Source organism: Macrobrachium rosenbergii, chromosome 49 (genome assembly GCF_040412425.1).
Source record: "Macrobrachium rosenbergii isolate ZJJX-2024 chromosome 49, ASM4041242v1, whole genome shotgun sequence".
NCBI lineage: Eukaryota > Metazoa > Arthropoda > Malacostraca > Decapoda > Palaemonidae > Macrobrachium > Macrobrachium rosenbergii.
In genome coordinates, this window is record NC_089789.1 from 23,841,634 (window position 1) to 23,866,679 (window position 25,046).

The window sequence follows — 25,046 nt, forward strand, 5'->3', positions numbered from 1 at the left end:
TATTACACAATAATGCTGAACAAACCAAGCCGGAGAGAGAGAGAGAGAGAGAGAGAGAGAGAGAGAGAGAGAGAGAGAGAGAGAGAGAGAGAGAGAGAGAGAGAGAGAGAACAAAATACGGTAAAAAAAAATTAACTTGAAAATACGTATTTATGATGACGTTTTCACACAAACGCCAACATAAACGTTATTTCCAATGAGACGTAACAGTTAATTCGCAGAAGACCCTCAAATCCCTTCTACTGTAAAAAATGCTAAATATTCGCTACCGATGACCTGGATACGGGTATTCTTTAAATAAAATTCTGTTGTTGAAATAAATCTCCATGAATTATAATGGCCTTTTCCTCTATTTTCATGACTTTCCATGTAGCCGGCTGTTTGCATAACACCTCAAAAGTTTCACGCCATTAAATGTACCTCTCTCTATATATTATTCAGAGAAAATTATTAATGTAGGAGTTTATCAGATTTAGTGAGAAAAAACAGCTTCAAAAAATGTCTGTCTAGACACGTGCATTTTATATATACATACATACATATATATATATATATATATATATATATATATATATATATATATATATATATATATATATTTATTTATATATATACCTGTATATATAAAATATAAATGTGCAAGAAATCTGCATATCAAAATGTCTGATGTATAAGCCAATAAGCCAGGGAACCTAGAGCACTTAATTAGGAACAGTACAGAGAGAGAGAGAGAGAGAGAGAGAGAGAGAGAGAGAGAGAGAGAGAGAGAGAGAGAGAGACTCATGATTCTGTTACCAAACGCATCTTGCCGTAAGCAAAAGAGCAAGGAGACTAAATGGAAAAAATAACTGCAGTTAATCCTGTTGGTAATGGTTCAAGTGCAGTGGAAACGGAACCACGAAGCGAATTTTAAAGCACTCAATATCAACGACTCTTAACCAAAGCATTTGCGACAAAATATCAAGGAGGTTCCTTCGCTGCATTGCACGGCACGTTATGCTATTGATTTACCGACATCACGGACTAACGTCGCGCGGTTATAACGCTGCCATACCGTTAAGTGGATTCAGAATTTTACTAGTTTGACCTTCTCAACCTTCACGACCTTACACACATCATCTGTGGAATTTGGAACTGTTCCCCTTCCTATGTATTCCCAAAGTCACTCAATCGTACACTACTATATCAACATATGAAATTAGTCAGCCACTACTTTACTAACAGTCATCTTATAAGCTAATATTTTACTAACAAAAGTTATCATAATTTCTTCTACTAAACTGTCTCTTCTTCATATTACAATGAATCATTTGACCTGCTTATTTATTTTTTTTCACTCGTCACTTTTTTTTTTAATTCCTGACTATTTTTAATTTCGGCTTATAGACCAATAAATTAATCAGTCTGCCTCTTTTTGCATAATTTCCCGAGCAATGTCACATGCCTCGTTCTTTTATAATTTCTTGAATCATTTAACTTGCCTCCTTTTTAAAAAATTTGTTTACCATTTAACCTACCTTCATTTTTACTATATTTTGGCTGTTTCATTCAAACGTCCTTTCTTGTAAACAGCCCAAACCATTTAATATTATTTTTTTTTTTCAATTCTCATGGCCAACAGTACATTTCCACTGACAGTAAATATTATTTTGGGCAGCTATGTCAGTCTCCGTCTCTACGTAGTAAGTGAAAAAAAAAAAAAAAATTCTTCCATCTGCAGACGTAAACGATCCCTATCGACATATGGCTTCCACACACAAGGATTTCAGACGGTGGACAGTGACGGAAAATAATGATGTAACTGTATTCAATTTCAAGACTTCTCTGACGCCATTAGAGGTGGCCCGGTCATCGATGACCATTCATAGTGCGACTCCTTTTTTCATATAAATTAAGGCAATCAACTGACCAACGACGTCAAAACAGTACTGCATGCCAGTTTCTCTACTTATAGAACATAACTGGATACAAATAAAAGAATAAAATCAGTTACTTTCATAACTTGAAACAAAAATGCACAAAATTAATAAACAGAACGTGATACTTATTCTTCGGGAAGGATCATAATAATAATAATAATAATAATAATAATAATAATAATAATAATAATAATAATAAATAACGTACTGTACATAGGAACGAAAAAGAAAAAATAAAACTAGAAAGAAAAATAAAATAAAAAAACGAGAAAAATAACAACAGAGCACGATAAATAATAAAAATTACAAAACAGAAAATAATTATAGATTTAATTCTATGTGCATCACTTTCAAGAGTGGGAACGATAGTTAGTTTACGACAACCATAAGCACAAGCTTTTTAAAATTATCACTGATGCACATAAAAATCAGTAACATAGCAGAGAGAACACTGAATACTGACAATAACATTAACTTTTTCCATTACAAGCATAAACACCTTGAAATTTTCACGTTACAAACATGGAAATATGTCGCTTTTCATACTACAAATACTAAAACCATCGGCGAATGAAATATTGTATATTACATGTAATACTGACAGAGAACCACCAGTAATTATTTAGCTCCACCTCTCAGGCCATGACACACATTTACTGCGAGGAAATAAAAGCCTTGGAATTTTCTTTTTGTCTCAGTTTTCCCTGCCTTAGAATTGTCTAACATTCAAATGTCTTCATTTCCTTAGGTATTTCGGATCCCCGGCCGGTCAGGGGCATTTGGTTAAAGTCATGCAACACTGGGTCTGGCCAGCATTTATATGGGTGACCACCAGTACACGCCAATAAGCACTGCACAGAAATTGTTTACAAAAAAATGTTTAAAGCAGTTTGCAAGTCTTGCTCCTGGCATGACAATGCTACCCAAACAGGACCTAACATCAAATTTACTACGCCGAAAGTCACCTGAGAGAGAGAGAGAGAGAGAGAGAGAGAGAGAGAGAGAGAGAGAGAGAGAGAGAGAGAGAGAGAGAGAGAGAGAGAGTGTGTTTTTGAGTCCTAAGTCAGCAAATGTGTTATGATATGCAAATCAAGAAACCTCCAAAGAAATTGAAGTGAACTCGTAAGAACTCTGGGGAATACCGCAAAATCTCAATTAAAATTACTTGCAGTGTGTCTTGCGAGGCGACTGGCACAGAAAGCATAAACCAATCGCTCCTCAAAACTCTCCGATTAAATCTATCCACATTTCATTTGCCAGTGTTGACAGCAACATAATTAGCCTATGTTGAATAAATTATATATCAGTCCTCCCACTGACTGCCTGCAGATGCGCTGCTAGCAGAAGGCTTTCGCCTATTTTTCTGTTAAAATTCGTAACAAGGATAGAAGACCTATCTTAAAACCTATGTAACCCCTCTGATTTGAATTGGCTCTTGTTCAAATTTCTATTACAAAATACACAATAGGCCAAAATAGCGAGATGACTAGAACGATGTGTATTGCTACAAGGACATGAATCATATGAAAATGAAACTATAGTAAAATATTTTATCAATTTGTAAAAGTGGTAATAAGACTATTAAAGGGTCAGATGCCAGAACAGAGCTAGCTATAAATTGTACCATAAACGAAATTACGTAAGTTTTATGTTTAGCCTAGGTGAGATGATAAAAGGGAGATGGAAATGACTAGGGCATGTCCTTGCAAGGCGATGATGAAACAAACGAACAAACATACATACGTACTTAGATTCACATAGCCTACATGCTTACATACATACATATGTACGTATATATGTAATTATTGGGATTATCGGCATAATCATTTATAATACTCAGATTAAGATGCATAGTATGTGTACATAAAGACTGCAATATAAAACTATTAACAACTATTCTTGTAATCGTCTCGAATACACTGGAGTCTAAGTACCGTAGTAGCAATAATAGCAGCAGCAATAATGTTGAATTTGTATCACAATAAGCACTGTCAGCATATGACTACCAATTCTGCAGTGATAGATACCATCATCACTTTTTCATGTTTTTGTGGTTTTAACAATAGTACTTAAAAAAATACTTTAGGGCTTGTATAAAGCATGCCTCGTTAACAGTTGTTAAACAAATCAAAGCCGAGAAACGATATACAAAACGGGGTCACCTTATCTCGGAAGTGCCTAATATAGCATTGGAGATGAAGCTGCGATTGAGAGGCCTCAGTTAAGCACGTCGATTCTTATCAAAGGGACGCTCAGGACCACAACAAGAGATTTCGTTTCGTGATAAAAAAAAATTCTTTAGCACTGAGCTTACTATTTATTATTTATAATAATAATAATAATAATAATAATAATAATAATAATAATAATAATAATAATATGTGTATTATTGTTATTATACAGTGCATAAGACTAATTAGACATCCAATAAAAATAAAAATCAGTGTATTATCCATTTTATATACGAGTATATGCTGTGTTTATATATATGATATAATTAATAAACTATATATATACCTATGTATATACTTTTATATTCGATAAATTTTGTAATTTTTTCAAATTTATAGTTGCGAAACTTTCATCAAGAGGAGTCTCTCTGTTTCCCACTGTGGACACCTAAATATCAGACCATTTCCTCTAAAACAAAACGGTGTATAAAACCAGTACTCCCTGAAGACTAATCTTTTGGCCAGCTTTTTTTAGTTTGTGTGTGTGTGTGTGTTGTCTGCCAGACTGGACCGCAAAATTATGTTACGTGTAATCGAAAGCAAAGGAAAATATGTTGTTAAAGATGTTTTCCATAGCCTAGTATTAGGAAAAATCCACCTGAAAAGGATATCATTTCGATGAAAGCCATTACCTTCTGTATCTTGTATGATAAATGTGTCCTACATAGGTGCAGTTTAATTATTTAAAAAAATTTAAAATCACAATGACTCAGGAATTCCTATTAAATTTAATATAAAAATTTGCAAGCTGTTGCATATCAAGGCTCCCCCCAACCCACCTCCCTTTTCAGTCTCTCAGGCCTTTACATGAAAACAACGCTTAACCAAGACAGGTTTGCTGCCAGGGTGAACCCCCTATAATTAATACCGTATGATTAGACTGGCGAACCTAAGGCCATCCCACATTTGACTCGTAAGCTATTCTGTACATTACGACTGACGTTAATGTGTAACTGGCTACGTGGTTTATTAAATAATAATAATAATAATAATAATAATAATAATAATAATAATAATAATAATAATAACAACGGTGTACATAAAACTCCTTCACTTCATGAATTCAAAGATCGATTAATAAGCCAACCAGGCAAGAATGCAACCTCACTAACTGCATGAATTCATCAATGAGAGCACAAAATTAACCGACATCCTTGCTCTAAGCAATGCTTATATTGCTTTAAAAAAAAAAAGTAGCATTAACCTTGCTGACCAGAAAACAACGTTTGCAAAAGTTAGTTCATATAGCCTACATATGTATGTATGTAGAGTATGTGTAGTCTGACCTATATAAGTTTATTATATATATATATATATATATATATATATATATATATATATATATGTGTGTGTATGTGTGTGTGTGTGTGTGTGTGTGTGTGTGTGTGTGTGTGTGTATGCGCGCGCCTGTCTGACCTACATGGGCCTATAACAATTGTATATGTATGCATATAAATTCATGCATATCTGCACCGATTTACTAATATTCGAGTCCAATTCGTATACATAGGCTAATATGAAATACACAACAGAAAAATGACACCATTCCCATACCAATAAAAAAATGAAGATGGTTCGGCATATTTATCACTAAGAGGCTTCTTTCGTTTAATTCTCGCTTTATCTTTCGCATGATTTCCATATTACTTCGTGACATTCCATAAACACACCTTGCACTCGGAACAACTATCAGTTTCTTGTAAAACCAAATCTTACCGGTTGTAATGTTTTAATCAAAGGTTGATACATCCCTCAATACTTCCAATTATATGGCACGTACCAATAATTTGGTTAACCAGGTAGACATAAACAATAAGAGGAATTATCCCCTTACGCTGATTGGGGCATGTTTACGTACCAAGTGATATAATAAATAAGTCACATTTCAGCAATAAATATACCCGAGAAAGATTAAAACCATAAAAGGGCTTAGCCCAACGGTTAACAAGTGAAGAGGCATGTAACGACTGAGCCGACCCCGTTGTTTAGTACAAGTTGATATCCAAACCACTAACTACGTTCTTATCTCTTATCAGTGAAATCCTCTTCCCCTCAACTGAGCACTAGGCTATTACAATTGCACTGTCCATTGACAATCTCGCCCTTTTTTATCATTCTCATACTCTCCTCTAACTTCTAACCAATCCAATATTTTTGGCTGGGATAAACACAAGAATGAATTAGATCTATACTGTGAGCTTTAACGGAGAAAGCTTTATTCTAGGCCAATCCCACCACATACGGCTTATCAAACTACGATTCCAATGGTTTCAGACGCATTCGATTCTCACAATTCACGTTAAAGGCAAAGATGTCCGTGAAATACATAGCATAATCGACAGCAAGCGCCAAAATCAATTCCTGCAATCATGACTATTATTGCTAGCAGCAGAAAGCTTCGAAGCGACCCCACTGGCAGATTTCCAAGCCACTCCTGACTACACTTGGACCTCTCTTCCAGCACATTTTCCACAGTTTTCATTTTCTTTGCATGACAACAGGACTTACCATGGCTTTGTCCATCTACGTTGCCAACCAAGTTGATGACGGTCTCCAAGAAGGCGATAAGCGAATATAATTTCCAAAGTATAGTTCCCATCTTGCTGTGCACTAGAATACCTCCGCCATACTGTTGGCTTACTACTGAGAGAGCCTGAACTAGACCGTTCATATATTACGGAAAGTGTCGTTCCGCTTCGCATGAAATACTGCGGTGTTCGGATGCGTTGAAAGGTCATAAAGTTGAATGATCTAAATTGGCATTTATTGATATAATTAGCTCAATACTAAAAATTTATATGAATTAAAAACTATAATTTAGAATAAAAATTAAATATTTGTCCAAGAAACTACTTTATACAAAATATACAATCGAATTCAGAAATAATATACAGCCGAACAGAAATAGCAAACCAACGTTGGTTCCCCAGGAGTTTTTCGTTGGGTTTCTCGTGTACTGAACGTCAATAGTTCTGCCGTTAGCTTCTGGCAACTATAGCTTAACTGATCTTCAGTGTGTTTCACTTGAATGTCACTTGATAATTTTCGAATATGCAATGGCCCCTGTTCGCTCTTATTAATCAATACAATACTGGGACTATAAAAACAATATTCACTCCGAAATGAGTAATATATCGGTTACTAAAGTGACTCGTCTGCTAGAGAGTTGCCAGTAACCGCTATATGATTTATCTGAAAAAACTGGCAAATTAGTCTATATTATAAATTACAGCTCATTTATTACCGAAAATGTTTTATTTCTTTTGTAATTGCTTAAATATAAATTACTCTTATCTTTATTTTGGCATAATCATAATCAAGAAGATTCTTGAACATCTAAATTCGATAATTATTGTTTCTTGTTTTAAAAGGAGTAATGTTTCTCATAATCAAAAAACCCGCGCAAGCCATCATTATCCTGCTCAAACATACACACACACACGTATACATTTCACACTCTCTCTCTCTCTCTCTCTCTCTCTCTCTCTCTCTCTCTCTCTCTCTCTCTCATACACACAGACAAATCACCGGGACACGTGATGTATATATACACGTACCACAGGGAAATATGAAAAGTAAGGTATAAACCCTGCCGGTTTGGTCTTTCCTAAAAGATCTTAAATTGGACTAATAAATAGTGGAAAATATTTACATCATATTCATTAGGGTGACAGTACAAACGAACATACAGCCCATTTAAAAAAACATATACAACCATGATACAAAAAAGGAACCATAACACTAGCGAAAATAAATCTTGTTTTCCCAAGCAGGAGGGTTTATAACCTTTGCTGTTAGGCCCAGGTAAACTACCTCCCTAAAACCAATACAATTTACCTTTTTATTTTGAAATAAATGGATCAAGTTTATACATATTAATGGCATGATTGTTTTCACTTATATGAATGATTATTGCGCAGTTTTCTTACGCATATTTCATATTTTTTATGCTGTTCTATTCTCTTTTCAACGATTTTACAGTCTGGTCAATATAAAAGTTTTCACAAGACTTATCTGGATTTGATATGCACTTCATTTAGTATTGTAAGAATAATTCTTCATAAGCATGTATTCACATGTAGAACGTATACCGCACATTATAACCTGTCTGTATAAAGCTCTAATAACGGGTTATCAACTATATTCGGAAAATTTATTCTGTGGACCCTGGATTTATTCACTCGCACCATTTTCTTCACACAAAAAATTATAGTTTGATTTTATGATCTTCGTTTTAAGTCCAAAAAAATATAACCATTAACATTCTCTGTTTGTTTTACGGTGATTATTACGTATGTTCGCTGTCAAGTTCCGTGTAGTATTCGGAGAGATGGGACCTGAGGAGTCCTGGTATGTGTGTAGACTGTAGAGGAAGAGATGCGGTCGATCATGGTCACGTCCAATTTCCGTAGGATTAGCCCCTAATCAAGTTAATCGCCTGTCATAAAGCACAGTAGGCTACCAATGTTCTCATCTTAGAACAGCAAAGCATTTTGCAAACATAGCAGTTGAGTCTGAATGGCACATCTTTAGCCGGGTTTGGAGGGATGCTTATGAGCTTTCGTGCTGGTACGTGATACAGCTGATTTTGTGGACGTTTTATGCACATGGATTCATCCTTTGTTTAGTAGCTAAAGTAAGAATGTATTAGAGGTCATGGTTTTGTCTTTTCTACAGGGCAATTCCCCTATCATGGGAAACATCATATTTTTTTTTTAAATTGTAGCCTATATCGCTCCATCGTTACAAGACTGTCGTAACTCCAAAATCTTGATTTTTCAGGAGAAACGTTTTAAAGTTTCAAAGTCCTATAACTGCACCGAGATTTTGATTTAGACTTAAAATCTTCCCAGCGCCATCTCTCGGCCAAAAATGCACTTAGACTTACGACTTTATTACCAAAAGACGCAGAATTAAATGGGCAATCTTATGAGCTGTGTAACTCAAAACTTCAAATTTTTGAGTTACGACAGTCTTGTAATGATGGAGCGATATGTTGTTTGTTGTTGTGGGACATTTCCAAAGTTTTGCATGAGTTTCTTTGGACATGTTATATCCATATGACTGTTATTTCTTTTATGACATTGTTTAACTAAATCACTGGTCAAGTCGTGGTGAAGGAAGTTAACCTTTTTGTGTGAGGCGTGAAAATTTCAGTCTAAAAATCAGTGCTATCGACGAAGTTCTTTTGGTTCTGTCTGCCAGTCAAATCGTCCTTATTAATTTGTTTCCATGTAACCTCTACGTGTGATTGTTTGTGTAAATGAATTAATAATAACATCTGAATGTACCTTGTTCATAAATAAAAAAAAGTTAAATAAAATAGAGCAAATAACTATTTAAAGCTGTTAGTACACAGAATGCTCAACGGCCTTGTTGACCTTTTGACAAGTGTGCAAATTCATTGTAATGACTGAAAAACCACTCTCCCCTCTCGAAAAGTAAATTGCCGCTATTTCACAATTCCTTAGATTCGCGGCTGAAGTTCTAGGGCAGTCTCATTAGGGCAAATAACGGAAAAATCAAACAAATAATAATCTTACACGAAACAAAGACAAAAGCATGCAGTATATTGTTATTATTTGTGGATTAATTTGACTTCGAACTAGCAATGGGCTCATACTACCTGTACAGCCAATATGAAATTTTATAACAACAATAAATTACTTATCTTTCAAGTTGTGTTTTTGAAAGAGTGTAAAGTTATAGCTAACATCCACAATAGTTCATATAAGGAGGTTTCTGTGGATCTGAAGGCCAAGTCACGTCTTAATGCATTTTACCGTAAAACGCTTTGCTTTTTCATTAATCTTGATGACATTATTGTTGAAATGTGCAATAAGTAAGACACATTACTAAAACTTTGTTTGTATTGGTGGCTGACGCTATGATGTTTAGGTTGTCAATAATTGACAAACAGTTGAATTTTCTTATTCCATTACTTGTAATTCTTGCACGATGCTGAAATTTCCTTTGTAAGTATATATCCAGTGATCGTCGTTGTTGGAATTTTAATGAATGTGGTTTAACCGAGGCTGGTATGGGAATTATGTTATGGAAGAGGGAGGGTAAATAATGGCCCCAAGACTGAGTCACTGACCTTATTTTAGGGGACCTAAGGTTAGGATAGACTATGCAACTTTCTAGGTGAAGGTCATAGAGGGATGGCTCTAAGTTTCTGGTATCGTGTTGGTTATCACTTCCAATTTGTGGTGTGTAATCCAGCATGCTCTGTGTAGCACAGGCTATCCTTGGCCTGAGTTTAGATTAAAGGGTTGTGTGGGTAGCCTAGTCCTAGCCCAGGATCTTTCACTAGCTCATGTAGGCAATGTTAGTAGGCCATAGCCCGTCCTAAGTTGGTTTTTTTTTTTTTTGTTACAAGTATGGATAATCCTACAGTTTAGGGGTCCAAATTTACTGCATTACGTAAAGTCAAGATCAGCACAGACATTTATCAAATATTGAATCGTGGAAAACTGAAAAATGGTCAGTTTATGTTCTTACAGAGGTAGAGATTGTAAAAAAAACAAAGGGGATAAAGGGGGAACATAACAAAAAACATGTCTTAGGGGGTACAGACCCGTAGGATTATGAGAAAATCGTAAATCTCTGCCTCAGTAAGCAGATAAACTGCTAATTATTTCAGATTTATCGAAAAGTGGTTGCTGAAGAGCAAGAGCTTGTGCCAGGTTCCTACCTGGTTCCTGATCACTCATTCCACAAACACAGTTGTGGGCACACTACACTGTTTGCATCAGGCGTAGAGCTTTATTTGTTTTTTACAATCTCTGCTTCTGTAAGCAGATAAACTCATTTTTTAGCAAATATACTTCTGTTTGCAGATCTGTTGAAAAAAGAAATTGAAAATTGAAAAGAAAACTTTAAAACATACAAGGGAGCAGTGAATTTGGACCCCTAAACTGTAGGATTACCCAAGTAGCTTATGTTCATATATTTCTGTTGTTTTGGAAAAGCATCATTTGTGTAACGAAGGCAATAGGCTACTACTGAGCCCTTATTCCTGCTAGTCGATGACTGGAATATTTACCATCTTTGGTTTATGTTTTATGTCTCTTGTTTATCTTAATGAAATTTACCAATGGTAATTCTAAGGAAGAGCTCCACACAGAGATTTTGTTCATTAATGAAATTTTTTGACTGATCAGTAGAGAAAAGGCCGTGTATGAGGCAGTGCAGTTAAACAACTTGAGAAATTTACCATCTTTTATTATTATTTTTAATGTTAACCCCCGAGGGGCTGGTATTAAACATGGTGTCCTTCAGAGCTTTTCTGTGTAAAAATTAAACAGGATTTTGTAAATTTCTCACATTATTTTGGTACATTATTAAAGTTATATCTCACCTTTAATGCATCAAATACACCATTTTCTACAGTGCTCAGTCAAAAAAATTTCATTATTAAACATTATTTTTTTGTGGACGTTTACCTTAGAATTTCTTTTACCACCATTTGGTTATGTTTTGATTTTCATCCCCAAGGGGATGGTACTAAGCAGGGCGCCAAGTTTACATGTAAACTAGGAGTTAACAAACTAGCAGGGGGCTGTAGTGGTCTGCAGTTTTACTGCATTATTAAGGTTGCCTTGGGTGAGATATCCTAGATTAGTTTATGATGGCTTGGTAACATCAGTACCTAGTTACATTGAGCTGAATTCTTTTCAGGGTTGCTGCAATTGCAGCAGGAAAGATGCTACTAAAGTACTATAGCTTATCGTGAACTCAACTAAACCTTGCTCTACCTTGCCTTTGCTTTGGGTAGCCCATTGCATGTGACCCAAAGAATTGTAGACTTCTTCAGTCCTTTCAGTCACACTTAATTTGTATATTTTTGTTTAACCATGTTACGATACATGTACACATGCGCCACTGGGGTCTAAGCGATGTCAGGCAGGGCAGCCGATCGAGGCTACGGTCTACCCCAACGCCAAATCAGAGTCCTTCAAAAGAAGGCATTGTGCTTACCCCATATAAAAAATGGGAAAAAGCACGTTAAACGAAGAAGAAGAACCATAGAAGAAATAGTGAAATTATATAATTTGTCCATAATCAAATTCAGCATGGAAATTTAATTATTCCAATAATTTTTTATGTGGTATTTTTATGCTTTTTAAATTCATTTTTAAGGAATATGTTTTAACACATCACCATCTATTTCTAACAATAATTGAGGTTCCCAGTAGAAATCTGTTTTTTTTTTTGTGGGGGTGGTGGTTGGAAGAACAAACATCTATTCTAGCCTGTAAGTGAACTATAGGAATGCATTCTAATCTGACTTAACCTGGGATATTGGGTTTTACAATATTAGTACCCCCAAGCAGACAAAAAAAAAAACAATCATACAGTATAATTGATTGAGTGACAAAAATATTTGACAAAATAGTTTTCACTAGCTAATGTCATTGGTATTATTATGAGGAAAATAGAGGTCATCACATTAGACTGTACAACTTGAAAAGTACACCATGATCTATTGAGGGTAAGGTAGCCAATAGGTACACAAAAAGTCGTGTTGCTTTTCATTCTCGAGACTGTACCCATCCCATAAATAACATGGAGAATATGATATTTGGTCAATATATGAAGAAATGGTTGCAGTTTCATGTGAAGTAAAGAGGTTATAAATATCACAATACCATACTGAGAAAATGGCCTGTAAATTTGGTACATAACTATTATGAAGGGGTGTCCAGTGCTTATGCACCTCTGTCCATTAGGTACTCATTCACTTATAACTCTGAAGATATTAAAGCTGTACAAGTCTTCTTTGGCTATGTTAGACATCATTTATTGCTTTATTTACTCATCTATGTCTCAATGAGGTTTGACTGCATTATCATAACTTCCAGAGGACATTTATGGAAAAAGGTAATAAAAAAATATTTAGGTGATGTTAAATTTCCTTCATAAAAACGACTTTCTGACATGAATAAAGTGAAGACCTAATGAAAATAGTTGTACATAATAATGAAACTGTAGGCAAACACCTTTACATATAAAAAATATAAAGAATACAGTATGAAAAAGTTTTTTTATTAGAAAATTTTTTTCAACAAAACATGGTGTTATGGTATCCGATTCTTTGGATTATCACCTCTACAGTACTTATACAACTGGTAACTACATGAGATTAACGCTTCACACAAACAAAAGAGGAGTGTTAAAGAAAAATTAGCAAACTATTACTAAGTTACTATGTCATAGGTCCCTACTGTAATCCCAAAACTAAAAAAGGACACTGCCTGAAGCTAAAATGAGTACTTTTAATATGTATGCTAGACCTGAATAGGAAAGCGCAGTACAGTAAACTTGTCCTATCAGTTGTTATCCCTTTGTGGATTCCCATGGGAATAAGTGTGGTATATTAACTCTTCCTAAATACGATAAAAAAATATGTATACTGGTACCAATAGTAAAAAAAAAAATAGACTGACTATGAAATTCTTTGGATAGTTTAAAAATAAACTAAGGAATTCTTTGCATGAACACTTCTTGGCCCTATTTACACTTGGACTTGGCCAAGTGGGAGATAAGTATTGATTTAATAGTAGATGGAAATGAAAACACACAGTAAACCCCATATTTGAAGGGGATGCGTACCTCACCCCCCCTGCAAATAGCTAAAATCTGCGAATACTTAGAACCCCTCTAAAAACACTTAGAACTGCTTCTAAAAATGCTCATACCTGAGTATTTTAATGGTTTTATCATAAAAAGTGCAGTTAGTTATGAAAATATGAAAATACAGTAATTAGTGAATATTTTTTAGTGCAAAATACCACAAGTGGATGAATTTTCCACGAATAATGGGTAGATACGTTCCACAGAGAAATCCGTGAATAGGTGAGTTCGCGAACAGTGAGACCGTGAATATGGGGAGTTTACTGTATACACGATTCCTGCATACACGTTATGGGCTTTCTTGGACAACTATCTCATTTCAGTGATGTGGATATGACAGTTCTTCAATTTCTGGCATTATGTAACAATGTACATATAGGGCACCACGCACTGTGTAGGGTTTGGACCATTCAAGGGGTAAATTGACTGGGATAGTACTCCCAAGATTTTCATAGAACAGTGGCCCATATTCTTTCTAGCAATAGAGGTAGCCTTAGATTGTTGTGCATTGTGGCTTAGGACTCTTTGGCAGGCAATTTTTTGCGTCCGGCGTTTGTATCTTGGCCCGTCAATTTTCATCCCGCTTTATCTCTTATTTTTAACAGTATATATTTGTTCAATCAACCTGCCAACTAAAAGGGAATAAAAAACAAGAAAATATAACAACAAGGTTGATAAGAAATGGTGTTTTTTTTTACCTTGCCGTCTTTTTTCTTTTGGTTATTTGTTCAATAATGGGAACAAAACTTAGAAACCTATATACATATAAAATAATGGTTAAGGATCAATCTTAGACAAAGATTGAAAATTAAAGTGCCATCACACTCTGTGCAAACATTTTTAAATGCCCTATTCCTACATATTGGACTGGTGGGTACCTATTGGTTACCTTACTGGATAATTTTAACATCCTGTAGGTAATTATTTAGTTGTTGCAAATGTCCAGGTAAACAAAATTTAATACAAAAGTAACAAGTCATTTGAAAGTAAGAAACTAGGCTTGTAAGACTAGGACAATGTAAGGATCATAGGGTTGCATAGTTATGTCAGAGATCTTATAATTTTAGTCTAAGAATGATACTTTTTAATTTCCACCAAAGATATCTTTATTATAGGAGTCATTTTGAAAATGAAGGATACCTGATTTATTGCAGAAACATTAAATAAATTATTATATACACAAGTCCCACAGACATTTTAACACCCATTACTTGATGTCACGCTTTTGTTACTGGGTGTTTTTTTGCTTCTTGTCTCATATGCTTTTGTGTAAAAGTTCCAGAGGCATGGCGCTACCAGTGGCAGAATTACCCTTTTTTTCTTAAAGTGCCCCAGTTGGTGATCTGTAGCTTTCTGATATATTTATTTCACTTAGTTTTACACTTGAAAATGTGCATAACCATGTTTCAAATGTGTAAATTGAAGGCATTGTGATAAGGCAACAATATTATGTTTAGGTTTAATGCTAAACAGAAATTGATACACCCTGCTTTGGACAGAAATAGTTGGAGAAGATGCATTAAGGCAACCAACCCTGAAGCTTAGGGATAGCAGTGGGAATGAAGAAGAGAAGATAGTATGTGTGGGGTCCCAAATGGATATTATAAGCTTTTCATCTTAGTTGCAAATTTCTTCTTATTGGTCTCTTCTTTTTAAACCCACAGATAGCTACCTCCCACCTTAAAATGGAAATATTTTTTGTTTCTTTTCCTTGCTTGTAATCAAAATATCAGTTTATGTGTGATACAATCTGGTTGTAAAATTATATACCTGCATTAAAAAATTAAAGTTTAAGCAATATATAGGTATAAAAATACAGTTACTTAAAATCTTACTGCTGTGCTGCTAGACTTAGGCTTTGTGAACTGTACAAAATTTCAAATTAGAATGAGAGGCAAGTTTACTTGAGAAAGAGCAAAACATTTTGGAAAAGAAAGATGATTAGCAACACTAGTAAGATAGTTAGTGAATGAACTGACTTAATTTAATCTGATTGACCTTCCCCTGGGGTGAGGTTTTTTTTTAGCTATATCATTAGATCTATTTTTTTTTTTTAGCAAAACAGTAAAGTTTTCTACCAGACTTGTATCACTGTCAGTATCCAAAAATTCTGGCATACATTCAACATTTCTGAGCTTACAACTTATAGATGAATCATCCCCATCTTTCATTCTAAGTAACTTTTCTCTTAAAACACCAAATTTAATCAAAATAGAGAATTTTTCAAATATATTCAAGTTTATACTGTATAGTAATTCTGTAAACTGGAAATGGCAGTGCAATAGGAAAGAAAATTATGAATGTGCAAGCATTTCAAGAATTTAAGACAAAATAAATTAAGAAATGATAGCACTTAAATTTTTAAAGCTTCATGATTGGTTTGTCTTAATGTAATGAAATCACCAGAGGTTTGATGCATTAGCTCTTAGGTTATGAAATTAAGCCATTGTCAGAATCAATGATAGTCCTTTCTTTATCCTGTTGCAAAGGTCCTGTAAGGCTTTTGGATGAAATTTTGTCATCCTTGCAAGTCTAGATAGTTGAGCGTATTCAAACCTGTTGATCTTATTTGATGCACCATACAAGGGAAAGCATAGTGGTTATGGATTTAAAAGGGTATGAACCATTTCCGCACTCTTCATTTGTTGCCAACATATGTTTAATTGTCATGTTTTTTCTTTACAGAGGAATGTTTGGGGTGATAATGAACACCCTCTACTGGTGGATGCGTCCTTTAATTAAATGGATTTTGAGACGCACAACAAGATTATGCGAACTCCAAAGAATATGTTATGGTGAATATAGAGGGACTCAAAGGACTGCAGGCGTTGGTATGTTTTATTTTACTGTTAGCATAGTTTTTAAAGTATTTGAAAAACAATAAGACTTATGCCAGTGCATTTGATGCCTACAGGATAAGCAACTTCTTTTTTTTCAGCCTGTAAACCACACTAACTGAATTATAATGATCTAGGAAAAATCATTGTCAGAGTACAGTTCTCAGGCTTGTAGAACACTTGAGTGTGTGTTACCTTGTTACAAGATAGTTTCATGTATTTGTCCCATCCCCCCATCCCCAAGTATCTGAGACTGAGTTGTCCTTGCTAAGCAGGATTTATGTGGAAATGGAACAAAATACATTATCACCATGTGTAGCCTACCTCTGGATTTTCATAGTTTATGACAGTTTAACTTTTTTTTTTTTTTTTTTACCAAGCAGCATTATGACAGACATCCTTCAAGGAAATCTCTGGCCATTGTTCCCCAAATGCTGTTCATATATTAGCAAGGAGATTAAGATTTGCTGCCTGTCACATCAGCTTTGGCTTATGGTCATAATTAAGGCAGAATACTTAATAAAGAGTAACATCTTTATTTTGTCAAATACTCTTGTTCTTTATTGCTTGTGTGTCACCTTAAGTTGTTCTTAATGTTCTTTATCTTGTCTTTGTTAATTACGAGAGGTCATTCATACAGTATTCCCTTGATTATCCACATTAAGATATCCAAGCCCCTTGTGGATATTAGAAATTTCTGGATGTAGTAATAAAGTACTACAGATGTAAAACAGAAAATTTGTAACTTTTTCCAGTTTTGTCAGTATGCAGTACTGTATATGCTTATAAACAACATTAAATAAAAATAGAACTATGCATATTTATATAAAATGTATGAAAATTTAAAATGGAAATTCTCTCTCTCTCTCTCTCTCTCTCTCTCTCTCTCTCTCTCTCTCTCTCTCTCTCTCTCTCTCTCTCTCTCTCTCTCTCACCTGTGAGCCGTGCTGAAATGGCTTATACGGGCCAGTCTTGAAAAATCTTTATTATAAAGAATAACCCAGAAAGAGAAAGAGAAGATGAGCAGATGCACAGCAGCATGATTCATATGTGAACCTGTACATGCATAGATCCTTGTACTTATACATATGCTGATTTTATAATTTTATATTTAACAAGTAGTTACCATTTTGTAGTGCATTTTAGTAACTCCACAATAAAAATCTTGTAAACATTTCATTCAAATTCGTGTGTGTGTGTGTGTGGCTTATTAAAGAAATATTGGTATTTATTTTCTGTTGCATACAACATTTATGAAATGTTTATGCTATCCAAAATATGTTGTAAGCTACTTCTGTAAGCAGTTGTATTAATGTCTATCTGTTTATTACCTCTCTCTTGCATTGGGCATGATTCTTCTATTACAAGTTAATGTTCCTTAATGAAATGTTTTATATAACTGTGTTTATTGTTAAACATATTGCATTACTTGTTTGCCTAAGTTTTCATCAATGATGCATGATTGCCTAAGTTGAAGTAGATTCTGTGTCTGGATGAGTTAGGATTCATGAATCTTCATGTCATCCACATGTATTTTTGGGGGCTGTGGTTGCTTGTGGATAGTGCATGTGGATAATCAGGGGAATACTGAATTCTTATAAAATTTAAGAATGGTATGATTTTTAATTTTTGTATCATTTGGATTATTGGTCATGTTTGTAAAGTTTAATTTTTGCTCATTTGCTATATGTGGACTACATCAGTGCTTAATGTACCACATGTAGTACTTTCATTAGTAATTTTAAAAGTTGTCTTGGATCAATGAATTCAACAAGTTTTTCCAAATAAATTTTGGTTTAGAAGTACAGTAATAGAAATAAAGTATACTGTACAGTGACTAAGCTAAGAATTAAGCCTAATTTTTGGTGGGTACTCTCAAATAATGATACAGCACATAGATCTTGAATGAGATGAAGGTATTGATTAGAGGTGATGTAGTTGACTGTAGTCATTATCTTAAATGTTTTTACGGTAGCTTTTCCCTTTGAGAGGTTAGTTATCTTCATTCTTCTCTGTCTTCTGCCTCATCTGCTTGTATGCCCATGAAATCTAGGTCTTCATCCTTGCTGTCTCTCCATGATATCTGGGGCCTTCCATATCTGTTACTCTTGCTGTTCATTCCACATCCCTTCTTATCACATGTCTAAACCTTCAGTCTTTTGTTCCAGCCTCTTGATACCACATTCTATCAGTCCTTCGTTTGTAGTACTCTGTGATCCTCCCACTGTGTTTCCATGAATATCATTATTTTATGGAAACATCTTTTCAAAATCTTCATTTTTCATGCTATTGTTCATGCTTCTGCTGCACAGACTAGTTCAGGCCTTCTGTAACCACTGTAAGTTTTTGCATGTAGGTGATTATAATATTTACAGACTTATGTTAGTTGTAAAGGGAAGATTGCAAAGTACTGTACAGTAATGAATTTGATCTTAATTGATGTTCTTTGTATATTTGGATAAGTTAGTTATAATTGTATTTAGGTTCCCAGTATGTATTTCCAGGTTATTTTTTGTGTTAGATGATTCTCTGGACATGTACATTCCAATAATGCATATATGTGAATGGTCTCTTAGGCAAATAAGGTCAGTTAATCAAAGTAATCTTTTCATCGAGAAGGAGCCCTTTGGGCTATTGAGTGGCTGACCTATAGTGCCATCTCACAAGGCATGTTTAAAATGTGGTACTTAAAACAAAACTTTTGTTGTCCAGAGAAATTGGTGGTCATTTATATAATTAGTGAGTTGTACTGTGTATTGGACATAATGGTAGAGAAAGCCTTTGTAACCTTTAGTCTGATCAAATTTGGAGTACTGGGGTGAATTTTGTTTTATGTTCTTATGTACCAAGTACTTCACTTAGTCCTTACAGAGAAGTGATTTTTAGACAAAAGAATTTTCATTGTGTTTTCTGACCTCCTCTATTTTTAATGTTTTATTTTTAGTGTCCTGTGAAATTCTTTATACTATTTATTTTTTTATTTGGGATGGATCTTACCTGCTGTTAAAGATGGCTTGCAAATTTGTGGCTGTCAGGTGCGATTGGCATTCAAACAAAAGAAGAGCTCTTGGCTGATTTGAATGGACTGTCTAGTTCACCTCTTCTCCACCAGGTAGGTCTCGAATGTATTAGTTCTCATCAGAATTCATCTTGCTGTCATGGTGATTGTGTTGAGCATTCAGGATTTTGGCTGTTGCAGTTTCATGGTAGTGTGACCTATTTTTCTTTTCTGGATAGGAATGTTCTCATCTGGAAGCAGTAACTATAAAAAATATTAGGTTCTGCTGCAATGACAGAAATAGATAGGCACTCTTTGTGTTGGTTGTACGGTTCAGGAGTGTGACCTTAACCTCCAGAGTAAGAAATAAAGGGAACAGGAAGCAAAGGAAGTGGATAGGTTGAAAAGGCAACTGATTAGAGCAGGACATAAGCCAGTTATTTCACTCGTGGGGACCTGACGTCTTCCTTCTCTTTCCCAACCCTCCTCCTTCCCCACGTCACCCTTCTCCTCCATCAGTTCTGTTCCTGTTAACCCTGCTGTAGCTCTGTCCACTGCTCCCCCCCTTGGTTCAGGGAGAGTGACTGGATAAGTTAGAGCAGGTTGTTACTTTGATATTTGAGTCATTTAAGGTTTTAACTGAATTTGTGTTAGGTAAAGTCCCCCATGGTGTGTGCTTTTTTGCTTTCTTCCCTGAAAGCATAAGAGTTGGCAGCTTTTAGCTTTGGACCGTTATTTGGTGGGCTTGTCGGACCTAGGCACAGTGGTCTCCATTAACACTCCTTCTGAAGAGGCAGCTTTCTCTGTAAGGCTACTCCAACTTTGCGATATCTGAGAGCCTTACTCCCTGTAAGGGCTCCATTTGCTGGTGGCAGTATGGTCCAGGAAGGAACCCAAATCAGGTAAGAATGTTTTGGGTTTCATATAAGAAAGTAAGATCTCCTGGCTGAGCCATTTTCTAGCTGCACTAACTGACTGCCCTTCTTTCAGTATGGCAATTAGCTTTCATTAACAGTAGGTAAGATTCAACCCAAATACAGTTCTCCACTTGATGAAGAACAAGTGAACTAGAAAGTCCACCTGGGTCATCCAAGCATTCTTTTTAGTTGAATGTTGACTGCGCTTGACTAGTGCAAAGAAGTAAGGTATCTTTATCCAAATAAGACTTTTACTAGAAAAATTAATATTTTTCATAGGTTGACATAAGTTGAAACCCAAATGTTAAAGTTTTGAGGTTAAACTATGAATTTTAAAGTTCTGATCTTTTTCTGATCTTCATATTTTTTCTCATAATCAAGCTGTATAAGTTTATATTAGTTAGAAAAGTATATCGTATTTTCCTCCTGTGATTTTTGTTTTGTAATTGCAGAATTTTCCTTGGAACACAGTAGAACTCCAGAAATTCAAAAATGTGTCAAATACATTGACAGCAAATGTGAAGAGCGAACACTTAAGCCAGACCTCATATACTATGCGGTTTTTGCAATTGTTCGAATAAAGAGGATTAATACAAAAGTGCACAGAAGGTAAGTTTTGGATAACTGTGAACCATTATAACACATTATTTTTTCATGGTCATTAATGGGGTTGCATAGACTATCATCATCTTTATTGGACTTTGATTTTGTGATATCATGTCTCTCTTGACACCTTGCTCTGGGAGCTGTACTGTATTGGCCCAAATCAGCATTTATCCTAATGTATTTTTACAAAATTGCAAGCTGCTTTCAATCTTTATTAGGCTTGTTATCCAGTAAAGGATGAGCAAGGCACATGAACGGTACTTTGCATTTTTAAGATTTTTTACTTTTAAGAAATGTAGCTGCCGTTTAAGCCTAATTTATGTTATTGGTTTTATTGATTTTTTGCATGCAATTGTACAGTGTCTGACATCAGCCAGAAAAATGTATAGTACTGTAGTGTTGTGTGTTAGCGTGATGTTAGAATATGATTCTTAAAAAATAAAACAAATAAAATGGCTTAGTATGGATGAGACTCAGTTCATTAGTTGATATCCAGTAATTTGAGGCTGAATCTAGTCATCACTTACCAACTTGATTAGGTTCCTGAGACCAGGTTGAGCCCTTGGGGAAAAATTAGTATTATTCAAAAATTAAGGTAGCCTAAAGCAGTGTTTAAGAGTTCATATTTAGAAATTTCCATACCAGATTCTTTTCATTCTTCAAAAAGTTAATTTTCATTTAAAAATATCTTAATGTAATCTGTAATATTATAAAGATTTTTTTCACTGTCATGCCTTTAATAGTATTCCCTATTCTTCAGTCCTCAACTAACCTAGCATAGGATTTTGTATCTGATTAGTTTGTTGTCTAAACCAGGGTATTATATTAAAAAAACATGGACCTTTCCTACATTCACAAATCTTCTTAAAACCTTATTTGTATTCACAGACGTTTTATGAGGAACCTGTTAGCATGTTTTTATTAACTGTAATTGGTAACAAAGAATGCTCATGCTTATATCCACCTAGAAATAGAATTGAAATTCTGCATTAAGATCTTAGTTTAATGTCTCTCACATTTTTTATGTGATTCCTTACTTCCTTCTTGTTGTAAAAATAATTTTTGAAGAAGAGAGATAAATTGTTGCTATTCTGTGTCTGATATAAAAAACAGTGCAGATTCTGTATCTTTATTTATTTTTGAAATTTTTAAGTCTTTTCTTTAGCCATGTGCGTGGATGGTAGTTAGTAGAGGAAAGGCTGCAGTATGCTAAGTTTTCAGACATTTTGAAAGACTCTCTGAGTGTATCAGTTTAACGTTTACTTACTTTCACATGCCACAAATTCAGGTATTTTCATCATCAGACAAAGATGTATTGTATAACAGTTTTATAGTAGATGATGTTCTCAGACCTCCCCCTCTCCCTTTTGTGTGTATGCATTTTGTGTTAAGTGTGAATATCAAGTGGGTCAGTATATTCTGATAATTTTTTTCATTGGATTCTGTTTTCTCCTGTTTATTTCTGTACGACCACTGAGTAAGAATTCTCAATTCTCATGGGGTAGGCCATGCTTGTCATGCTGTTTGTCAAAGCAATATACTGTAGGTATTTCATACTGTAATTAAGTTTATATCTAAGACGGCAGAATTCCTGAATTTATAAGTGTTGATGCATTTTAGTCATTAGAATCTGATTTGAGCTTGTTTTCTTAGATTCACAGAGACATTAGGAGAGTGTCTGACTCAAATATGGGGATACAAACAGCTGGTAGCAGAAATAGAGGTTCTTCGTCAGAGACCGTATGATCCTGAAAACCCCAGCCATGAGGAAAAGCTTTTAAGATTATGGGCTTTGCTTATGCCAGGAGATGCTTTAGAGGTGAGATGAGAACCATTACTGTCTTTTGTCCAAATGACTATCTTTCATTAATTAGTTTTATGCTATATGTAGCAATTGTTGGCTGAAAAAATATGAGATTTTTAATAAATAAAACACATTTTTGTAGAAACACAGTCACAAATACCCTTATTCTGTGCAACATACCCTGGGTGCACCAACTTAAGAGATTTGAAGGATTATACTATGCAGTCCCCAGGTACACAAGTCATTGCATCTTGGTACTAGAGGCCTTAGGGGACAAGAACCCTATTTGTCACACCAAGCCATGAATGTAGACCACTTTCCTTGGTTACCCTTAATGGACGGCAGAGCTCTTTTGATCCCCAGTAATTACATATGAAACTCTCCTGTTCAGCTCTTATGATTACTGTTATTTTACGCCATAATATTTGCATGAATTTTGCACTAAAACATTCCTATCACTTTAATGGGCCATAAAGGACTGTATGGTAACACTCACACCTCAGATCAGGATGCAGGGAGGTTAGTGTGACTTGAGATTTCATGAGGGAATGTACTACTTGAATCTCCCTTTCCCAGTACATCATGTATATATTTGCCTATAAGTAGACTCGGCGATTGCTCTTGGCTTTAGTTCTTAGCTTTTATGATAGCATGTCAGCTGTAATTGTAATTTTGCAAAGTAAAGTACAAAAAATATTAGAACATTCAAAACTCACTAAGAGGTACTACATCTCCCTACCCCAGTACATCTCATAAATATTCTAATATAAATATACTCAGGGAATATTACTGATTTTAGTTATCTGCTATGGTAGTATGTGAGCTGTAATTGTAATTTTAGAAAATAAAATAAGAAATATTAGAAAGAACATGTATAACCCCCTAAAATTAGCATATTTTGATGAGTGTCTCGGCTTGGAAATTTTTACTTGAAACTTCCTGTGGAAGGTATGGAAAATTTTTGTGCATTTTTTTTATACCATGTGCATTTGCATATCTTCCTCTTTCCATTGATTTATTTTTTTTCCCCATTGGCCAACCTTAAATTTTACCCATTCTAGTGGCATTCTTATTGTATATTTTAGCCTGGCCTGTAAGGGTTCAGGCAGTGGTAAGATGTCTTCAAGGGGTGGTGACAACTTCCACATTGATCTCTGAAGAGCCACTCTTTCTGAGACTATGCTTGATAGTCTTCAAGTTTGAAGATGTAGTGACTCTGTGTTACCATTACCTTAGTTCCACATTGGTGGTGGTGGCCATGACCCCAGTGCAGCGACCTAACAAGATGGTCTCAAATGTTTGGAGCCCTAAGAGGAATGCTCAATGCTTGAGGTAGTTTGTATTCTTGCAGCTCTCCTCCCCATGCCAGACCCCCTTCAGCCACAACTCTAACAGGTGAGAACCCCAGCCTCTGAATGAGGCATCAGGAAAAATCAGAAGCTTAGGACATATTGGCAGATTCTAACAGTCCTTCCAACAACAAAGATTGCAAAGAAGTGACTCTTTGGTTGGAATCTCAGTAGATTAAGACATTAGGCTGCCTTCTAATATGAGGCCAACTGCAGCTGGTGGGATTAAATGAGATGTGGTTATGAGGAAACAACTTTTCCAGGGACACAGGTGTGCAACACTTGTCAAGTCTTGGCCTTGACAGATGGGCCAACTCTGAGATAGCATCCACTTGCATCCCCAGGGAATGACACAAATCCAGAGGCTGCAGGTGTCTTTTCAGCACCTCCCTTGAAGAAGCCAGGATTAACCATCGTCGAGATAATGATGAATCTGCATACCTAAGATGATGCAGTGGTGACAATTGTGGTGAGAATCTTAATGAAGCCTTAGGGGAAATGCACAGTCCAAAATAAAGAGCCTGGAACTGAAACATACAGCTCCACCAGTTGAAGCTCATATACATCCTGGAGAGTGGGGGAATTATGGTGTGGAAATAGGCATCACTCAGGTCTATCAAAGCAGAAAGTCCCTTTGCAGCTATTCTCTGGATGGATTTCGTGGTTCTCCATAAGGGAGGGAGCCTATCAAAGAGACTTGTTGAGTTGACTGAGTTGTATAATTGGTCTCCCCCAAAAAAGTGAGA

The 25,046-nt window shown here is 35.2% G+C and overlaps 2 protein-coding genes across 14 annotated transcripts in view; one reads left to right on the forward strand and one right to left on the reverse strand.

Moving 5' to 3' along the window:
- Positions 1-6,815, reverse strand: part of Tmem131 (Transmembrane protein 131) — a 480,545-nt gene extending 473,730 nt beyond the window's left edge. For 6 of the 11 annotated variants that reach the window (XM_067092914.1, XM_067092911.1, XM_067092907.1 and 3 more), the window contains exon 1: positions 6,659-6,815. In XM_067092914.1, coding sequence (XP_066949015.1) covers positions 6,659-6,749 — 91 coding nt within the window. In that variant the 5' untranslated portion in view covers positions 6,750-6,815. The remainder of the gene's footprint in view (positions 1-6,658) is intronic. The other 5 variants (XM_067092910.1, XM_067092908.1, XM_067092913.1 and 2 more) reach the window with 3 other exon arrangements.
- Positions 6,816-9,295: 2,480 nt separating this feature from the next.
- Positions 9,296-25,046, forward strand: part of LOC136832167 (ELMO domain-containing protein 2) — a 34,439-nt gene continuing 18,688 nt past the window's right edge. Inside the window, exons 1-4 of one of the 3 annotated variants that reach the window (XM_067092918.1) lie at positions 9,296-9,384; positions 16,475-16,620; positions 20,994-21,150; positions 22,801-22,966. In XM_067092918.1, coding sequence (XP_066949019.1) covers positions 16,479-16,620; positions 20,994-21,150; positions 22,801-22,966 — 465 coding nt within the window. In that variant the 5' untranslated portion in view covers positions 9,296-9,384; positions 16,475-16,478. Of the gene's footprint in view, positions 9,385-9,605; positions 10,126-16,474; positions 16,621-20,993; positions 21,151-22,800; positions 22,967-25,046 lie in introns of those variants that run through there. The other 2 variants (XM_067092917.1, XM_067092919.1) reach the window with 2 other exon arrangements.